This window comes from Schistocerca gregaria, chromosome 7 (assembly GCF_023897955.1).
Source record: "Schistocerca gregaria isolate iqSchGreg1 chromosome 7, iqSchGreg1.2, whole genome shotgun sequence".
Lineage (NCBI taxonomy): Eukaryota > Metazoa > Arthropoda > Insecta > Orthoptera > Acrididae > Schistocerca > Schistocerca gregaria.
The window spans coordinates 24,053,996-24,069,313 of NC_064926.1; the positions used below are offsets into that span (position 1 = coordinate 24,053,996).

General features: G+C 43.1%; 2 protein-coding genes across 5 annotated transcripts in view; one reads left to right on the top strand and one right to left on the bottom strand.

Moving 5' to 3' along the window:
• Positions 1–3,927, top strand: part of LOC126282173 (uncharacterized) — a 42,514-nt gene extending 38,587 nt beyond the window's left edge. For all 4 annotated transcript variants that reach the window (XM_049981697.1, XM_049981698.1, XM_049981700.1 and 1 more), the window contains one exon: positions 1,014–3,927. In XM_049981697.1, the coding sequence (XP_049837654.1) occupies positions 1,014–3,245 (2,232 nt within the window). In that variant the 3' untranslated portion in view covers positions 3,246–3,927. The remainder of the gene's footprint in view (positions 1–1,013) is intronic.
• Positions 1–15,318, bottom strand: part of LOC126282172 (N-alpha-acetyltransferase 15, NatA auxiliary subunit) — a 282,396-nt gene that overhangs the window by 159,271 nt on the left and 107,807 nt on the right. The window lies entirely within an intron of this gene.

The window sequence follows — 15,318 nt, forward strand, 5'->3', positions numbered from 1 at the left end:
AGAAAAAAAAGTATATTAGGTTTGCACGATAACGTGTCTTATAAAAGACCACTTGAGACAACAGAGGAAACAAGCAAAGTGTGCTGGTTGGTGAAGGTAAGTTGCTAGAAAATATATCGTATCGAGACGAATTAACTAACATCGTGAGAGGCGTTCACTAAAAAGTTAAAAATAATACATTTACGTACTAGTGCTTCTAAAGGGCGCACTCAGAGATGAACTAGTAGGAATCCTGGGATCTCAAACGGAGCTTTAACGAAAATATAAATAACAGAGCCATCTGTTTACGTTACTCTTCTCCATGTGACGCTCCCTACATAAACTGACATGCTGGGAACACTATCATTGCCACTTGTTACCGTATTATTGCAAATGATATCACAATAGCCTTTGACTGTAAAACTTATTTATTTCCACTATTGCAATTTCGGCTGTGTAGTCATTATTAAGTGGTATAAATGAGCAAATATTAAGGGTCTACCTGAGCTTTAGAACACGTTAAAATCTTGCTCTTTTGACATTGTTAACATCTTTAACAAGAGCGACACAATCAAAACACAGTGGCTGTTACCTTCACCGTACCTAAAGTAACATAGAAATCACCGCTAAACATTTCACACGCATCCCGAAGCGAAGAGCCGAGACGCGGCGAAATGGCGCTACTGGTGGTTCACAGCCTCTGGCCAATGCGCATCGCCCCCACCTCTAGCCTTCACAGACTTATAACCCGACCGTTCCCTAACGGCCTTTTACGTTCCCGCGTGCCGCGACATACCGCACCTCGAGAAAGAGGGGCGGCCTTCGCGTGCAGAGCGGGTCAGCACGAGTCTGCGACTCGCCGAGCGTGCACCTCCTCTGCACTCGGGCCGCCGAGTTCCTGCCTCCTATCAACCAAGTATAGCTTAAGTGCGCTGTGAGATATGTTCCGATGTACTTGTCTGCCAATAAACGGTGTCTGAAGAAAGCCGTGTCCGCTTCATTTGCTCTACCCCGGCCCCGTCCTGTGTGCGCAGGTGCGGCTGCCGGCGCGGCCGCGCGTGCCGCCGCCCTTCCCGGTGCAGCTGGCCGACGGCGAGCCGCCGCGGCTGCTGGGCAACCAGTCCCGGCCGCGGCCGCCGTTCTTCGCGCCGCCCTTTCCGTTTCCCGGGCCCGGCGCGGCCAACGCGACGCGGGACGGCGCCGCGCCTCCGTATCTCTACCCGCCGCCGGGAAACTTCCCCCCCGGAGGGGCCGTCCCTACGCCAGCGGGCAACGGATCGTTGTCGCCACCTCCGTATCCGTTTCCACCTCCGAGAAACGGGTCGCTGTACGGGCCTCCCGCCGGCCCTTTCTTCCCCGGCCCGTACGGGCCGCCACCGACGGGCAACGCCACCTTCCCGCCTCCCGGCAACGGCTCCTTCCCCTTTCCGTTCCCTCCTCCGGGTAACGGCACCTTCCCCTTCCCGTTCCCGTTCCCGTTCCCGTTTCCAGTAAACGGGTCGCTGCCGCCCGGCTTCCCCGTGCTGCCACCGGGGGCGGCGCTGCTGCCGCCACCGGGACTCTTCAATGACACCTTCGACGAGGATGACATGTCCATTTATTACCCGCCGCCGTACGACTTCTACTATCCGACCGACAATACGACACAGGTGCCACCGGGTCCCCTAGTGCCCGGAATAGTGCTGCCACCTCCGCCGAACTTCTTTGGACCACTCGACAACGAAACGGAGACTGCAGACTCCGGCGGGACGACGGTCGCACCGCCGCCCTCCGAGACGACCGCGGGCGAGGGGTACACCGCCAAATACGTGCCGGTGACGAGTCAGAATCGGCGTAAGAAACCTACACCGGCGACCACCGTGAAGACTGTCGCCGACTTGCCGGTCTCGACGACGCCTCCGCCACCACAGCCGACGCCGGCTACTCCGGTACCGCCCGGTCGGAACCCTTCGGTGCAGGTGATCCACGACGGAGCGTCACCTCTCCGGCCTCCGGGTTACTACTATTACCGAGTCCCCGCCGCCATCCCGGTTACCTCGACGGTAGCTCCGCCGACGGTCGTCCTGTCCTCCACTACGCCTGCCCCGCCACCTGCGAGTGTTTCGTACGTCGTCGTGCCCGTCACAGATATAGTGGTGCGACAGCCGTCCCAGAGTCGGCAGCAGCAGCAGCAGCAACAACGACAACAACATCGACAGAGGCCCAAGGCACCGGATCCGACACCGCCCACCTACTTCTATGACCCCGTCTCTGACCGTACGCCAAAAAAATCTTACTATTTCTTTGAAGAACCTTGGCGCGGCATTTCCTTCCAGTTCCCATTACCGAGCCCGACACTGCAAACACTGCTGGGACAGTCGTACCGTCAGCCGACGCAGCTCTACTACTATTCGGACGCCACAAAACGACAGAGGCCGTCGCAATCTGTTGGCACGTCACGTCCCCCGTACTACAGTTTCCCGCAACAGGTATCGACAGTGCCGCCGCCGTCACCGCACTATCCGCAGTCGACACCTGGCCCGTCACCGTACTACGGTCCCACGACGCCGACACCAGCACCTTATTATTTGCAGGTGTCCACACATTCTTATTACGATATCGGACCCTCTACTGTCAGACCTGCGTACCGGTACAATTTTGAGCAGCGCCCAGTACCGAATACGACACCCGGACCGCGTACTAGTCCTCCGGTTTACCGGACGACGACACCGCGCACGGTCTTCGAGTTCGACTACAGACAGCAGCAGAAGTTTCGGCAACCCCTGTCCTATTTCCCTCCCGGACACACTTCCGGAGACTTCTCTCAGGTTCACGTAACTACACCGGGACCCTCACGATCGCAGCAATACGGAGGTGAACGACTATCGAGCAGTGGCTACTCGACGGAGAATCCGTTGTCGGCACTGTTCACGCGACAGGATGAAAGTCTCATCGATGAAAATACGAAAAGGTACTTCACAATATTTGGACAGAAGTTGCCACAACAGGAATCTGAAATACTGTCCACAACACCGATGCCTATTACTGAGGAACAGCAGAATTTAAAAGAAGCTCTTCCACTGTCTCTAGAAGGTGATACCCTGGTCAACTACAGACAACCACTTCCTGCTGCCAATCCAGAAAGTGAGTTTATTGCGTACCCATTGCCAGGAGATGGTGCCCACGCATACTTCCTCCCACCCAGCAGTGGATACTCGTATCCAGCTCCGGTACCAAACCGGCGACTACGGTATCGTAGAAAGGATATGGGCAGTGAAGTGACGTGACCTTTTATGATGGAAGCATCCCAGTGTGGAAAGCTCTTCCGATTCGAACAGTGCTTCCAAAGCAAAATCACAAACTAGAAAAATTGAATTAAGCTTAGTATACTTTAGAAAAATGTGTGAATTGTTCCACAAGTGAGTGTTCGACAAACTGATGCAGTTCCCTCATTTCTGTTTACAAAGTGTGATGAGAGTGTATATTTATGTGTTGTTACAAACTACTACAGACTTATTTTAACTGTTGTGAATGCCACTATTGCCTTTTTTATGGAAATGTGTTGTCGGAGTAGTCTGTGTTGTAAATAAACATCCTCCCATTCGCATATATTTGATAACTGCTGCTACTGATGTGTACGAGTGTTAGTAACAGCTTTGTCCCGTTTCTCAGTGCCATTCAACTCAATAAACAAAATTTATATGTTGTTAATGTATGACAGCAAACTCAGGCATACTATTCTTAAGGTACCATGTAGATTTTTGGTAGCAATTAATTATTTCAACTACGCTGAAAGAAAATCATCAGAAACAAATGATTATCTCAGGAAATCAATCAAAAATTTCCATGCCAAGCAGCAACTGTTGTAACTCAGCTTAACATATAGTGCAACACCAGCCAAATATTATGTAGCTCTGCTTTGAGTAGAGCAAATCTAGATCAGAAATAAAATAACCCGGAATTAATGAACCATCCCTACAGTCCTCCCTTCTCAAAGTTTGGAACAATGACCAACAAACGTCACTAACTCATTCTCATATTCTTTTACACCAAATGTGCTCAAGAGCCACCTCCATCAAAGGAGTAAAAACAGCAACCTTTTCCTGAATACATTTAGTTTCCACACTTAAGCAAATAATTCAAGAATTATCACACAAAACTATCAAAGGAGTATATCATCACAGAAAATAGTGTCAGGCATTCTGCTAACCAAATTTTTCACGCTCAGAGTAGTGTAAATCTACACTGCCATTTAACTATTAGCAATTTAGCAATGTCTTCCAGTCAAAACCAATTTGCAAGTTCACTTTGCACCTCAGCGTAACTTAGTTTCGGTGCAAAAAGAAAAAAACAGTGCATCGTATTCAAATAGAAAGCAAAATACAAGAACGACAAAAAATTGCTGGAATTTATGACATTTTAAAGACTAGTCAATCATCTTTTCAATGCAGAAGCTGTACATTTTATACAATATTTCAAGCAGTTCCTTCACTGTTAGGACTCTCAGTCTAATGTCTGAACCTCTCATAATGCACTGACAAACTATGTTGAGGATACATATCATAAACCCTGGCAGCCTAATCATTTTACCTGACCACTGAATCATTATTGTACAAAAAAATCAGTCAATAGCCTACATATAAGCCAACATATAAGTGATACCACACATTGAACTATTTAGTTGCCTGGTGCATATTAATACGAGGTATTGTTGAGGTTTGAGTTGTGGCCAAAAAACAAAAGCCAATTCCTCCTATATATTAGGAATAAGCAAGAAATAGCAAACAACAGTGAACAATTCTTAACAACAGAGGAATAACTAATACATGTGGTACATTATAAACGTAAATGGAAATCTCACTGAAATGTGACAGAACTGGCACTATTCATCTCTAATAAAATATATGTGAGGTACTTTTCTTTGCCGTTTTCCATTGATTACATGTGACCATTTTTATCCATTTATTGAGTATGATCATCAAATCACTTTACTGATGTGTTCTTCATTTACAGTGCGTTCGAGAGAAAATGTCTTTACTGTATGCAACAGAATATAAGTGGTTATTAATATTGTCGAGAATGATGGCGTGATCTGGTGGTGGGAAACATCTGGACACCACCCTAAAATTTATTGGTAGAACTGATTTAACAGCGTGCCTTTATCTCCCCAGTTTGACACATTATTGTGAAGCCATCTCAAATGAGATTTTCCATCAATCTCACTCAGCAATCACTCTCCATCGTCGGTGGTGAACTGGCAACAGACGGTGAAGCTCTGACAATGCCAACCACTCGTGCTGGCGAAACGCCAGTAAAATCATTAGACGAATGTCGGCTGAGGAACCCGAGACAGAAGCCAATAAGCAGTTTGTCAGCAAGTGACCACGAAAGCCTGAACAATTCTGTTCACTCGGCAATGTTAAACCAGCAGTTTCATCAAACAATGGAAAGTCCTGGTAGGAATAATGATTCAAGGTCTCCTGTATTTGTTACACTTACAGTCTAATGTAGTTGCAGACAATAACTGCCAGCTATGCATGAGAATTTTGTAACAAACTCTAAGAAAGGGCAAATGACTGACTTGTCGCACCCCTTTCCCCCACGTGGAGGCCTATGCACACCACTGCGTGGATCAACTAATAGATTCGAATAATACGGATTCTATGGACGGATGAGACACTATACTGTCTTTGCAAATCGTCAGTTCACACAGTTATTTTGATTTTTGGCATTCACGATTCACACACTGAGCGCATGGAGATGTCAAACTTCATCAGGATAAATCATACAATATGGGTTTACTTATTACACTTCAAAGTCTGCTCAATAAATTCACCTGTGAAAGGGCTAGTATGAAATTTACCATTGGAACATTGGGGGGATAACAAAACAAAATAGAGAATGGGACATATGCAACAGTCCCTGTATAATCACTCTTGCTTCTTTCAATAACTTCATTTTCTACTGTGGTACATGATTTAAGTACAAATCACAGGACATATAGAAGAAACTCAAAGACTGTACTCAGAATATTTCAGCTCGCTAGAAACCAAAAATTTATGGAACTTTTATCATAAGGACAGACTGACATCTCAGTACAGTACACATTCAAAGACAAAACAAGAGACCCAAGAAACTTTGTACAGAATCCAATCAAGTGATAAAATCTTCACTGGTTTCACCCATATCCTGTCACGATTAATCTTCTCATCTCAGCTGCAGAAATATTGTTGAGTGGATGACAGACAAAAATAAACATAATAACTCCTCCATCAATCTTGCATTTTTCTCTATGAATGACTATGTTAATAAACAATAAGGTTCACATATGAGACGTGGAAAAGCCATTCAATTGTTCAAAAGCTTCTATTCTCATGTGAAGTAGGTTGTGCAACAGGCAGCGACAAGTGAATTAATTCCCGAAAACTTCTACTACAACTCTGTAGCTAGCACTGCTTTTAACTGTATGCATTTTGCTTGTAATTAGATACACTATGATGTTGTGCTCTTTTGGCAGACACACAATGGGTCACCATTTATTCTACTTTACAAAGCAGACAAGCCTCTGAACCCTACATTCTGTGAAGAGCTGCAGACATACAACCACTTAGCACCTAGACCCTCTGTCCACGGATGCCCATGACAGTTGTGCATGAACATTTGACCAACTTTTGACATTTCTGAAACACTCGTTCACAGGCTGTGCACAATAATGATCATCTGCCATTTGTCAAAGTCAATGGATTTCCCCATTTGGAGCCCATATCTTCACCAAGGCGATCCTCCGTCTGTGTCTGTTCAGGGTACACACTTTTGTTACCACATCACGCGCCCACAACGCCACCAGGCAGCATCCGACATCGTGGCGGGAAGTGGTCGTAATGTTTTGACTGATCGGTGTATTTATTTCGTATCATTACATAAAAATATTTGTGGGAACAAAAGACTTCTGATTAAAAAGTGGGTGATGACAAATACATAAGACATGACCAACAGTCTATTAAAATTCTCGACTCTTGCATCATCAGCTGAGTTAGACAAAACATTCACACCAGAATACACTCACATAATTTTATGATGGCACCTCCATATTTCAGCGGGCAAAGGTCTGACTGCCATGCAGAAGACCCAAGTTCAATTTATGGTACTGCCAGACATTTTTTTCAGAGGGAATATCAGAACACGGCATATCTGGCATCAGGCCACCAACAGAGGAGCTACTCAAGTGATGCATTGTCACAGTTCCAGATGTTGGAAAACTCACAATGGCTGGTAGAACGAAGTGCTGAACACGTATACCTCCATACTACATCCAATCACACTGTTAGCAGAGGACAACATGACAAGGCAGCTGGCCAGATGGGTTGGCATATGTACACTCATAATATACCAACTCAGCCTCTACGTGTTGCGAATTCGTGACTTACAGTAAACTCCCGTTTATCTGAATCGCATTTATCCGAAGAAATTTTTCCGATTTTCGTGGTTCACATTGGCTGTGTCTGACGGATTGCGCAGCTACACTTTCGGTTAGCTAGACCGACAGTCGACAAGTTTCAACTTGTCTACGCCTGGAGCCATGCATTCGCTCGTGTTTTTCAGCAGTCTACTGCTAACCCCTCCATGAACCATGGACCTTGTCGTTGGGGGGGAGGCTTGCGTGCCTCAGCGATACAGATAGCAGTACCGTAGGTACAACCACAACGGAGGGGTATCTGTTGAGAGGCCAGACAAACGTGTGGTTCCTGAAGAGGGGCAGCAGCCTTCTCAGTAGTTGCAAGGGCAACAGTCTGGATGATTGACTGATCTGGCCTTGTAACAATAACCAAAACGGCCTTGCTGTGCTGGTACTGCGAACGGCTGAAAGCAAGGGGAAACTACGGCCGTAATTTTTCCCCAGGGCATGTAGCTTTACTGTATGATTAAATGATGATGGCGTCCTCTTGGGTAAAATATTCCGGAGGTAAAATAGTCCCCCATTCAGATCTCCCGGCGGGGACTACTCAAGAGGATGCCGTTATCAGGAGAAAGAAAGCTGGCGTTCTACGGATCGGAGCGTGGAATGTCAGATCCCTTAATCGGGCAGGTAGGTTAGAAAATTTAAAAAGGGAAATGGATAGGTTAAAGTTAGATATAGTGGGAATTAGTGAAGTTTGGTGGCAGGAGGAACAAGACTTCTGATCAGGTGAATACAGGGTTATAAACACAAAATCAAATAGGGGTAATGCAGGAGTAGGTTTAATAATGAATAGGAAAATAGGAATACGGGTAAGCTACTACAAACAGCATAGTGAACGCATTATTGTGGCCAAGATAGATACGAAGCCCACACCTACTACAGTAGTACAAGTTTATATGCCAACTAGCTCTGCAGATGACAAAGAAATTGAAGAAATGTATGATGAAATAAAAGAAATTATTCAGCTAGTGGAGGGAGATGAAAATTTAATAGTCATGGGTGATTGGAATTCAAGTGTAGGAAAAGGAAGAGAAGGAAACGTAGTAGGTGAATATGGATTGGGGATAAGAAATGAAAGAGGAAGCTGCCTGGTAGAATTTTGCACAGAGCACAACTTAATCATAGCTAACACTTGGTTTCAGAATCATGAAAGGAGGTTGTATACATGGAAGAACCCTGGAGATACTAAAAGGTATCAGACAGATTATATAATGGTAAGACAGAGATTTAGGAACCAGGTTTTAAATTTTAAGACATTTCCAGGGGTAGATGTGGACTCTGACCACAATCTATTGGTTATGAACTGTAGATTAAAACTGAAGAAACTGCAAAAAGGTGAGAATTTAAGGAGATGGTACCTGGATAAACTGAAAGAACCAGAAGTTGTACAGAATTTCAGGGAGAGGATAAGGGAACAACTGACAGAAACAGGGGAAAGAAATACAGTAGGAGAAGAATGGGTAGCTTTGAGGGATGAAGTAGTGAAGGCAGCAGAGGATCAAGTAGGTAAAAAGACGAGGGCTAGTAGAAGTCCTTGGGTAACAGAAGAAATATTGAATTTAATTGATGACAGGAGAAAACATAAAAGTGCAGTAAATGAAGCAGGCAAAAAGGAATACAGACGTCTCAAAAATGAGATCGACAGGAAGTGCTAAATGCCTAAGCAGGGATGGCTAGAGGACAAATGTAAGGATGTAGAGGCTTTTCTCACTAGGGGTAAGATAGATACAGCCTACAGGAAAATTAAGGAGACCTTTGGAGAAAAGAGAACCAATTGTATGAATATCAAGAGTTCATATGGAAACCCAGTTCTAAGCAAAGAAGGGAAAGCAGAAAGGTGGAAGGAGTATATAGAGGGTCTATATAAGGGCGATGTACTTCTGGACAATATTATGGAAATGGAAGAGGATGTAGATGAAGATGAAATGGGAGATACGATACAGTGTGAAGAGTTTGACAGAGCACTGAAAGGCCTGAGTCGAAACAAGGCCCCCGGAGTAAACAACATTCCATTGGAACTACTGACGGCCTTGGGAGAGCCAGTCCTGACAAAACACTACCATCTGGTGGGCAAGATGTATGAGACAGGCGAAATAACCTCAGACTTCAAGAAGAATATAATTCCAAGCCCAAAGAAAGCAGGGGTTGACAGATGTGAAAATTACTGAACAATCAGTTTAATAATCCACAGCTGCAGAATACTAACTCGAATTCTTAACAGACGAATGGAAAAACTAGTGGAAGCTGACCTCGGGTAAGATCAGTTTGGATTCCGTAGAAATACTGGAACACGTGAGGCAATACTAACCTTACGACTTAGCTTAGAAGAAAGATTAAAGAAAGGCAAACCTACATTTCTAGCATTTGTAGACTTAGCGAAAGCTTTTGACAATGTTGACTGGAATACCCTCTTTCAAATTCTAAAGGTGGCAGGGGTAAAATACAGGGAGCGAAAGGCTATTTACAATTTGTACAGAAACCACATGGCAGTTATAAGAGTCGAGGGACACGAAAGGGAAGCAGTGGTTGGGAACGAAGTAAGACAGGGTTGCAGCCTCTCCCTGATGTTATTCAATCTGTATACTGAGCAAGCAGTAAAGGAAACAAAAGAAAAATTCAGAGTAGGTATTAAAATCCATGGAGAAGAAATAAAAACTTTGAGGTTCACCTATGACATTGTAATTCTGTCAGAGACAGCAAAGGACTTGGAAGAGCAGTTGAATGGAATGGACAGTGTCTTGAAAGGAGGATATAACATTAACATCAACAAAAGGAAAACGAGGATAATGGAATGTAGTCAAATTAAGTCGGGTGATGCTGAGGGAATTACATTAGGAAATGAGACACTGAAAGTAGTAAAGGAGTTTTGCTATTTGGGGAGCAAAATAACTGATGATGGTCGAAGTAGAGAGGATATAAAATGTAGACTGGAAATGGCAAGGAAAGTGTTTCTGAAGAAGAGAAATTTGTTAACATAGAGTATAGATTTAAGTGTCAGGAAGTAATTTCTGAAAGTATTTGTATGGAGTGTAGCCATGTATGGAAGTGAAACGTGGACGATAAATAGTTTGGACAAGAAGAGAAATGTGGTGTTACAGAAGAATGCTGAAGATTAGATGGGTAGATCACATAACTAATGAGGAAGTATTGAATAGGATTGGGGAGAAGTTTGTGGCACAACTTGACCAGAAGAAGGGATCGGTTGGTAGGACATGTTCTGAGGCATCAAGGTATCACCAATTTAGTATTGGAGGGCAGCGTGGAGGGAGACCAAGAGATGGATACACTGAGCAGATTCAGAAGGATGTAGGTTGCAGTAGGTACTGGGAGATGAAGAAGCTTGCACAGGATAGAGTAGCATGGAGAGCTGCATCAAACCAGTCTCAGGACTGAAGACAACAACAACAAAAACTGCTAACCAGAGTCGTCAATTCGTGCGTGTGTCGGTTGAAGTTTTAGTGTGTTTCTTGTTAGTATTGCGTAGTTTCGTGCCATTGCCACCTATTGGAACTGCTTGGAAATACAGTGTGTGCAGTATTGCTCTATGCAACGTGACGTAGCCCTATCAAAACCGACAATGAGAGTGCGGCGCCGGACATTTTCCGCCTATCGTAGGTACATCAGACGAAGGCAAGCATTTAACAACTTAACAGTGAACGTACAACGCACTGTTGTGCTGCCATGTGGGCTTGGGTAGGACAGAGGAGATGTATCAAATGCTTTCATTTGATGGCTGCCACAGTCAGGTTTCAAAAGCCAAAAGCTTTGTCTAGTGTGTCTCGAGTGTTGTCAAGTCACGTATCTGTGAGTTTTTGATTTAATGTTCCGTGCTCGCACGACATGCTTTAAAATGTCCAGAGATAAGTGGTCAAAAGCCAAAAAAGAATTAGTCTAGTGGCATAAAAAAAAATGCAGAACGTGACTATGGACGTGGGAAATAACGAATATGATCTCGTTGGAACAAAAGCTATGTGCTTTGCAGAGAATTAATGCTGGTGAGGCACCCATGAAAGTTGCTGTGGATTTTAACGTCGGTTGGAGTACAATTACTGATTGGAAGACAAATTGATCAGAAACTGAAAAATTGTTCCATCCAAATGTCAGGCAGAGCAGTGAAATCTCGAAAAATAATGAGAAAAGGATCACATCCTCAGTTAGAAGAGGCCTCATTTTTGTTGCACGAACAAATAAGAGCCAAAGGCGTGCCAGTTTCAGGTCCTCTACTTCATCAAAAAGTGATGACTTCATGAGCTGGCTGAAGGAAAGGAGCAAGAATTCCCCTGAAGTGATGTCTCGCTGGATTGGTTCAAGAAGCGGCATGTCATTCGTGAAACTGCCATCATCCACAAGAGAGCTTTGTTATACACCATTTTAAAAACTTTTGAGTTTTCAATCATACTTTGTCATGTTTTTAACACTTCAACACAATTTTTTCAGTCAAAAACATGAAGAGTTATTCACAGCTGAATCAATAACATCCCACGTACCCCACACACATTTTATGATAGTATTTTGCAGTACTGATGCAATTCGGGGTGTTTCACGCATGAAAACGTGGACTTCGGTTTATCCGACGTTTTCGTTATCCGAACCGGTCGCCACCCCAATCATTTCGGATAACCGGGAGTTTACTGTACTGTGCGATTCAACTGTTTGGGTTCATTCTGCAACTCTAGGAGACAGAATTATGACATCAGGACAGAAAAGATGCCCTTATATGTAAAAGGCAAAGGTGATCTATCCAGACGTAACTTACAGTCATCTCTCTCCTACATGCAACCAGTAAAGCCCTTTGGGCTTCATTAATAGGTAGTTCAACACTCTTGCACAGCAAATAATACCTGAAAATCAATGTGGCTTCTGATCAAACAGGGGAATTTTCAGTATTCTTTGTGTAGTTAAGTAATTTCAAAATAAAAACCTTGAACAACACAATGATCTCTACATTCGTTTTATCGACTTAGTAGAAGTATTTGATCGAATGCCGAAGGCTGTGCAGTGGATTGCTCTGGAAAAATCATCTGAGAAGTCTGTCAATTTGGTGCATCAATTTCATAAAGTCACATTTGTCAAATGCAACATGAAACATCCTAAAAGACCAGTTTGACATTGGAAGAGGCACCAAGCAGGTATGTGTTATGACTCCTCCTTTATGCTGTGATTGAGCAATGTGTCCAAAATCTGCAGAGATCAAATTGTCTCCAACATAAGATCTGTCAAAAGCGTCTTGAAGATCTTACACTTTTCCATTAACAAATGGCTTTTAAAATCTATCCAAACACCTGCCACATGTCTAACACAATGCAAGGCCTCCAGCAGTATATTCCAAACCAGATATCTTGCATCAAACATTTGCTCTCATGCTTAATGTGTCAAAACCCAGGTGCTATAGTAAGCTGGTACAGAATTGTGTCTGTTCTGACTTCATTTTAAAAATTACTCAGTGTCAGCTGGCAAAAGAAATCTTTCCGATATTGGGGAATCACAATTCAGACTTAAGAAATCAAAATTGTTAATGGTATTGCTAGAGTTGCTCCTGTTTTCTGTAAATTAAAGTGGAGGCTGTTGACATTTAATGAACCAGCTGTCTACCAGGGGGATCTTGGCCATTCAAGTTCATGTCTCTGTGAAATCAAATTTCTGGACAGCTTCCATGTGAGATGCCTCAGGCCAGTTCTTAAAGTGAAATGGTTTGACTGTGTACCAAACATCAATGTTCTTTGCAGACAGGTAAAATATGTACAGCAAGGAATCCCCTAATAAAAGGCAGCTAGGGTAATTTACATACCTACATAAATAGCAGACTACAGATTACCTACAGCTGTGTTTTATGCGGAACTACAATCTGTCAAGCATCAGATTTGTGACCAATACCTGAATTAGAAGGATATATTCAGATTAACCCCAGCATCCTGCAACACTTCTGTTGGTAACAGGGTGAAACTTGCCACATAATAACATGGGTGGTGATGCAAAATCGAAGATTGGGCTGAAGTATATGAAAATACATGCAAAGAAGATCTTAGTACCGAATACTACACTGCAAAAACATGCCTGAGACCGGCATACATCAGCAGTAGTAACAACAACAACAACAACAACAACAACAACTATTGTTCTGTCAGACCTTGAACAGCATCATCATGATAAAGCCTGGCTTATCTAGTGACATCCATGCACATCCTAGCAGATGAGCCATAGAGTTGCCTCTGGCAGACACGTCATGGAAGAGTCATCATTTATGGTGCTACAACCAGTCCCACTGTCATGGTGGACCAGGCAAGATATTTTGAGTTAAAAAAACCATTAGCATCTAGGGAGGACACCAGTAACAACAATTAACTATTATACATGTATAGAGAAAAGTAAAGTGATGAGACAGACAATCAAGGCATAACTTAACATGATATTCAACAACTAGTAGTTTTACACTGTGAATTAATTTGTCTCTTGCCAAACTTTTATCTCACTTGTGGTTGAACAAGTGGAATAAGTATTCAAATGTTTATCATTCTTGTAACTGTGATGTCAAATGGTCATGAGCTAAATAAATTGATGGAAAAAATACGAAAATTGTGTTAAATGACAAGAAGACAAAATGGCTGGCTAGTAACTTCCTTTGGAAGGTGAAATTCCAAGTATTGACATATTGATCTTACACCAACTGAGAGATAATATTATTTTTCTACTGCAAAATGTCATCAGAATAGCCAAGAACAGATATATGTAACAACAAGGGAGACTTGCACATGCTCAACAAATAGGGTAATGAATAAAATGATGAACAGAACAGGGATATCCAAAGATTTCAGTTTAAATTCTTAGTCCTGAAAAGCCAAGCCAGTAATAGAATAGGCTTGTAACTGGGAAAGTGATACATAAAACCATTACATATAAATATACTATTGTACGATGGACGGGAGTTTTTCTGTAATAGTGGTGATGAATGTCCCGTTAAAATACATTTGGTATAGACTTTCATGGGACTGTAACTAATCTATTATTCTCTGAAATTCGCCGGAAGAAAGCGTACTTTTTTTTCCTTGGCATCATTAACAAATGGTCTCACAACATTTCCTGTGTTAGATGATATACAGATGTAAAGAAGAAAGATGCAGAAATACTGAAGGACAATTAAGATCATGTCTACATTGAAGCAGTGTCTGTACTGAATACACATTTCCCTTACACCTCCCTCTTAGTAGCTATGTACTATAGATCAGACACATCTTTGGAATGGAAAGCAACATAAACCAATTTATTTATAAGAAAACATCAAATGATAAACCCATATACGAGGTCAACTGTTTCTGGAATACTGGTGCACACTTTAAGCTAAAAAAGAAGGCCTTTGTTACAAACCTGTATGAAACACCTGGATATGTGCTGCCATCAGCACGCTACACTTCAAATCACAAGACTGGTGCGCACAGGATGACATCTGCAGCACCGCCTGCTGGAGCCCTCCAGTGTATAAAGACAGAGTAGCCAGCGATACTCCTCCAATTGTGTTCTACTGCTTATTTTACTTTTTCTATATTTATTGTTTACTTAACTGTGGATGAATCAACTCTCTTTTTTTTTTTTTTTTTTGATGCACTATTGTTTGTATCTAGCAATTGGCAACAAGTATGGTGCTCACTTCCATGTGCTACATATATGTGGTTGCTGTAACTGCTCTCATGTCCATGTAGGCAGTGCTCACATCTCTCCTTAAGCTTACGGTTACTATCACTAACTTCTCTACTACACTGACTACGCAGACTCTAACACCGTCGGCATACTATATGGCCGTTACCCATGGCGAAAAATGCAAACAACTCTAACACATTGTCACTTCTTTATATTTCTCCTCAGATCTACTAGGGTACTGTGCCTTTTAGCCCCATTCCAGGAACCTG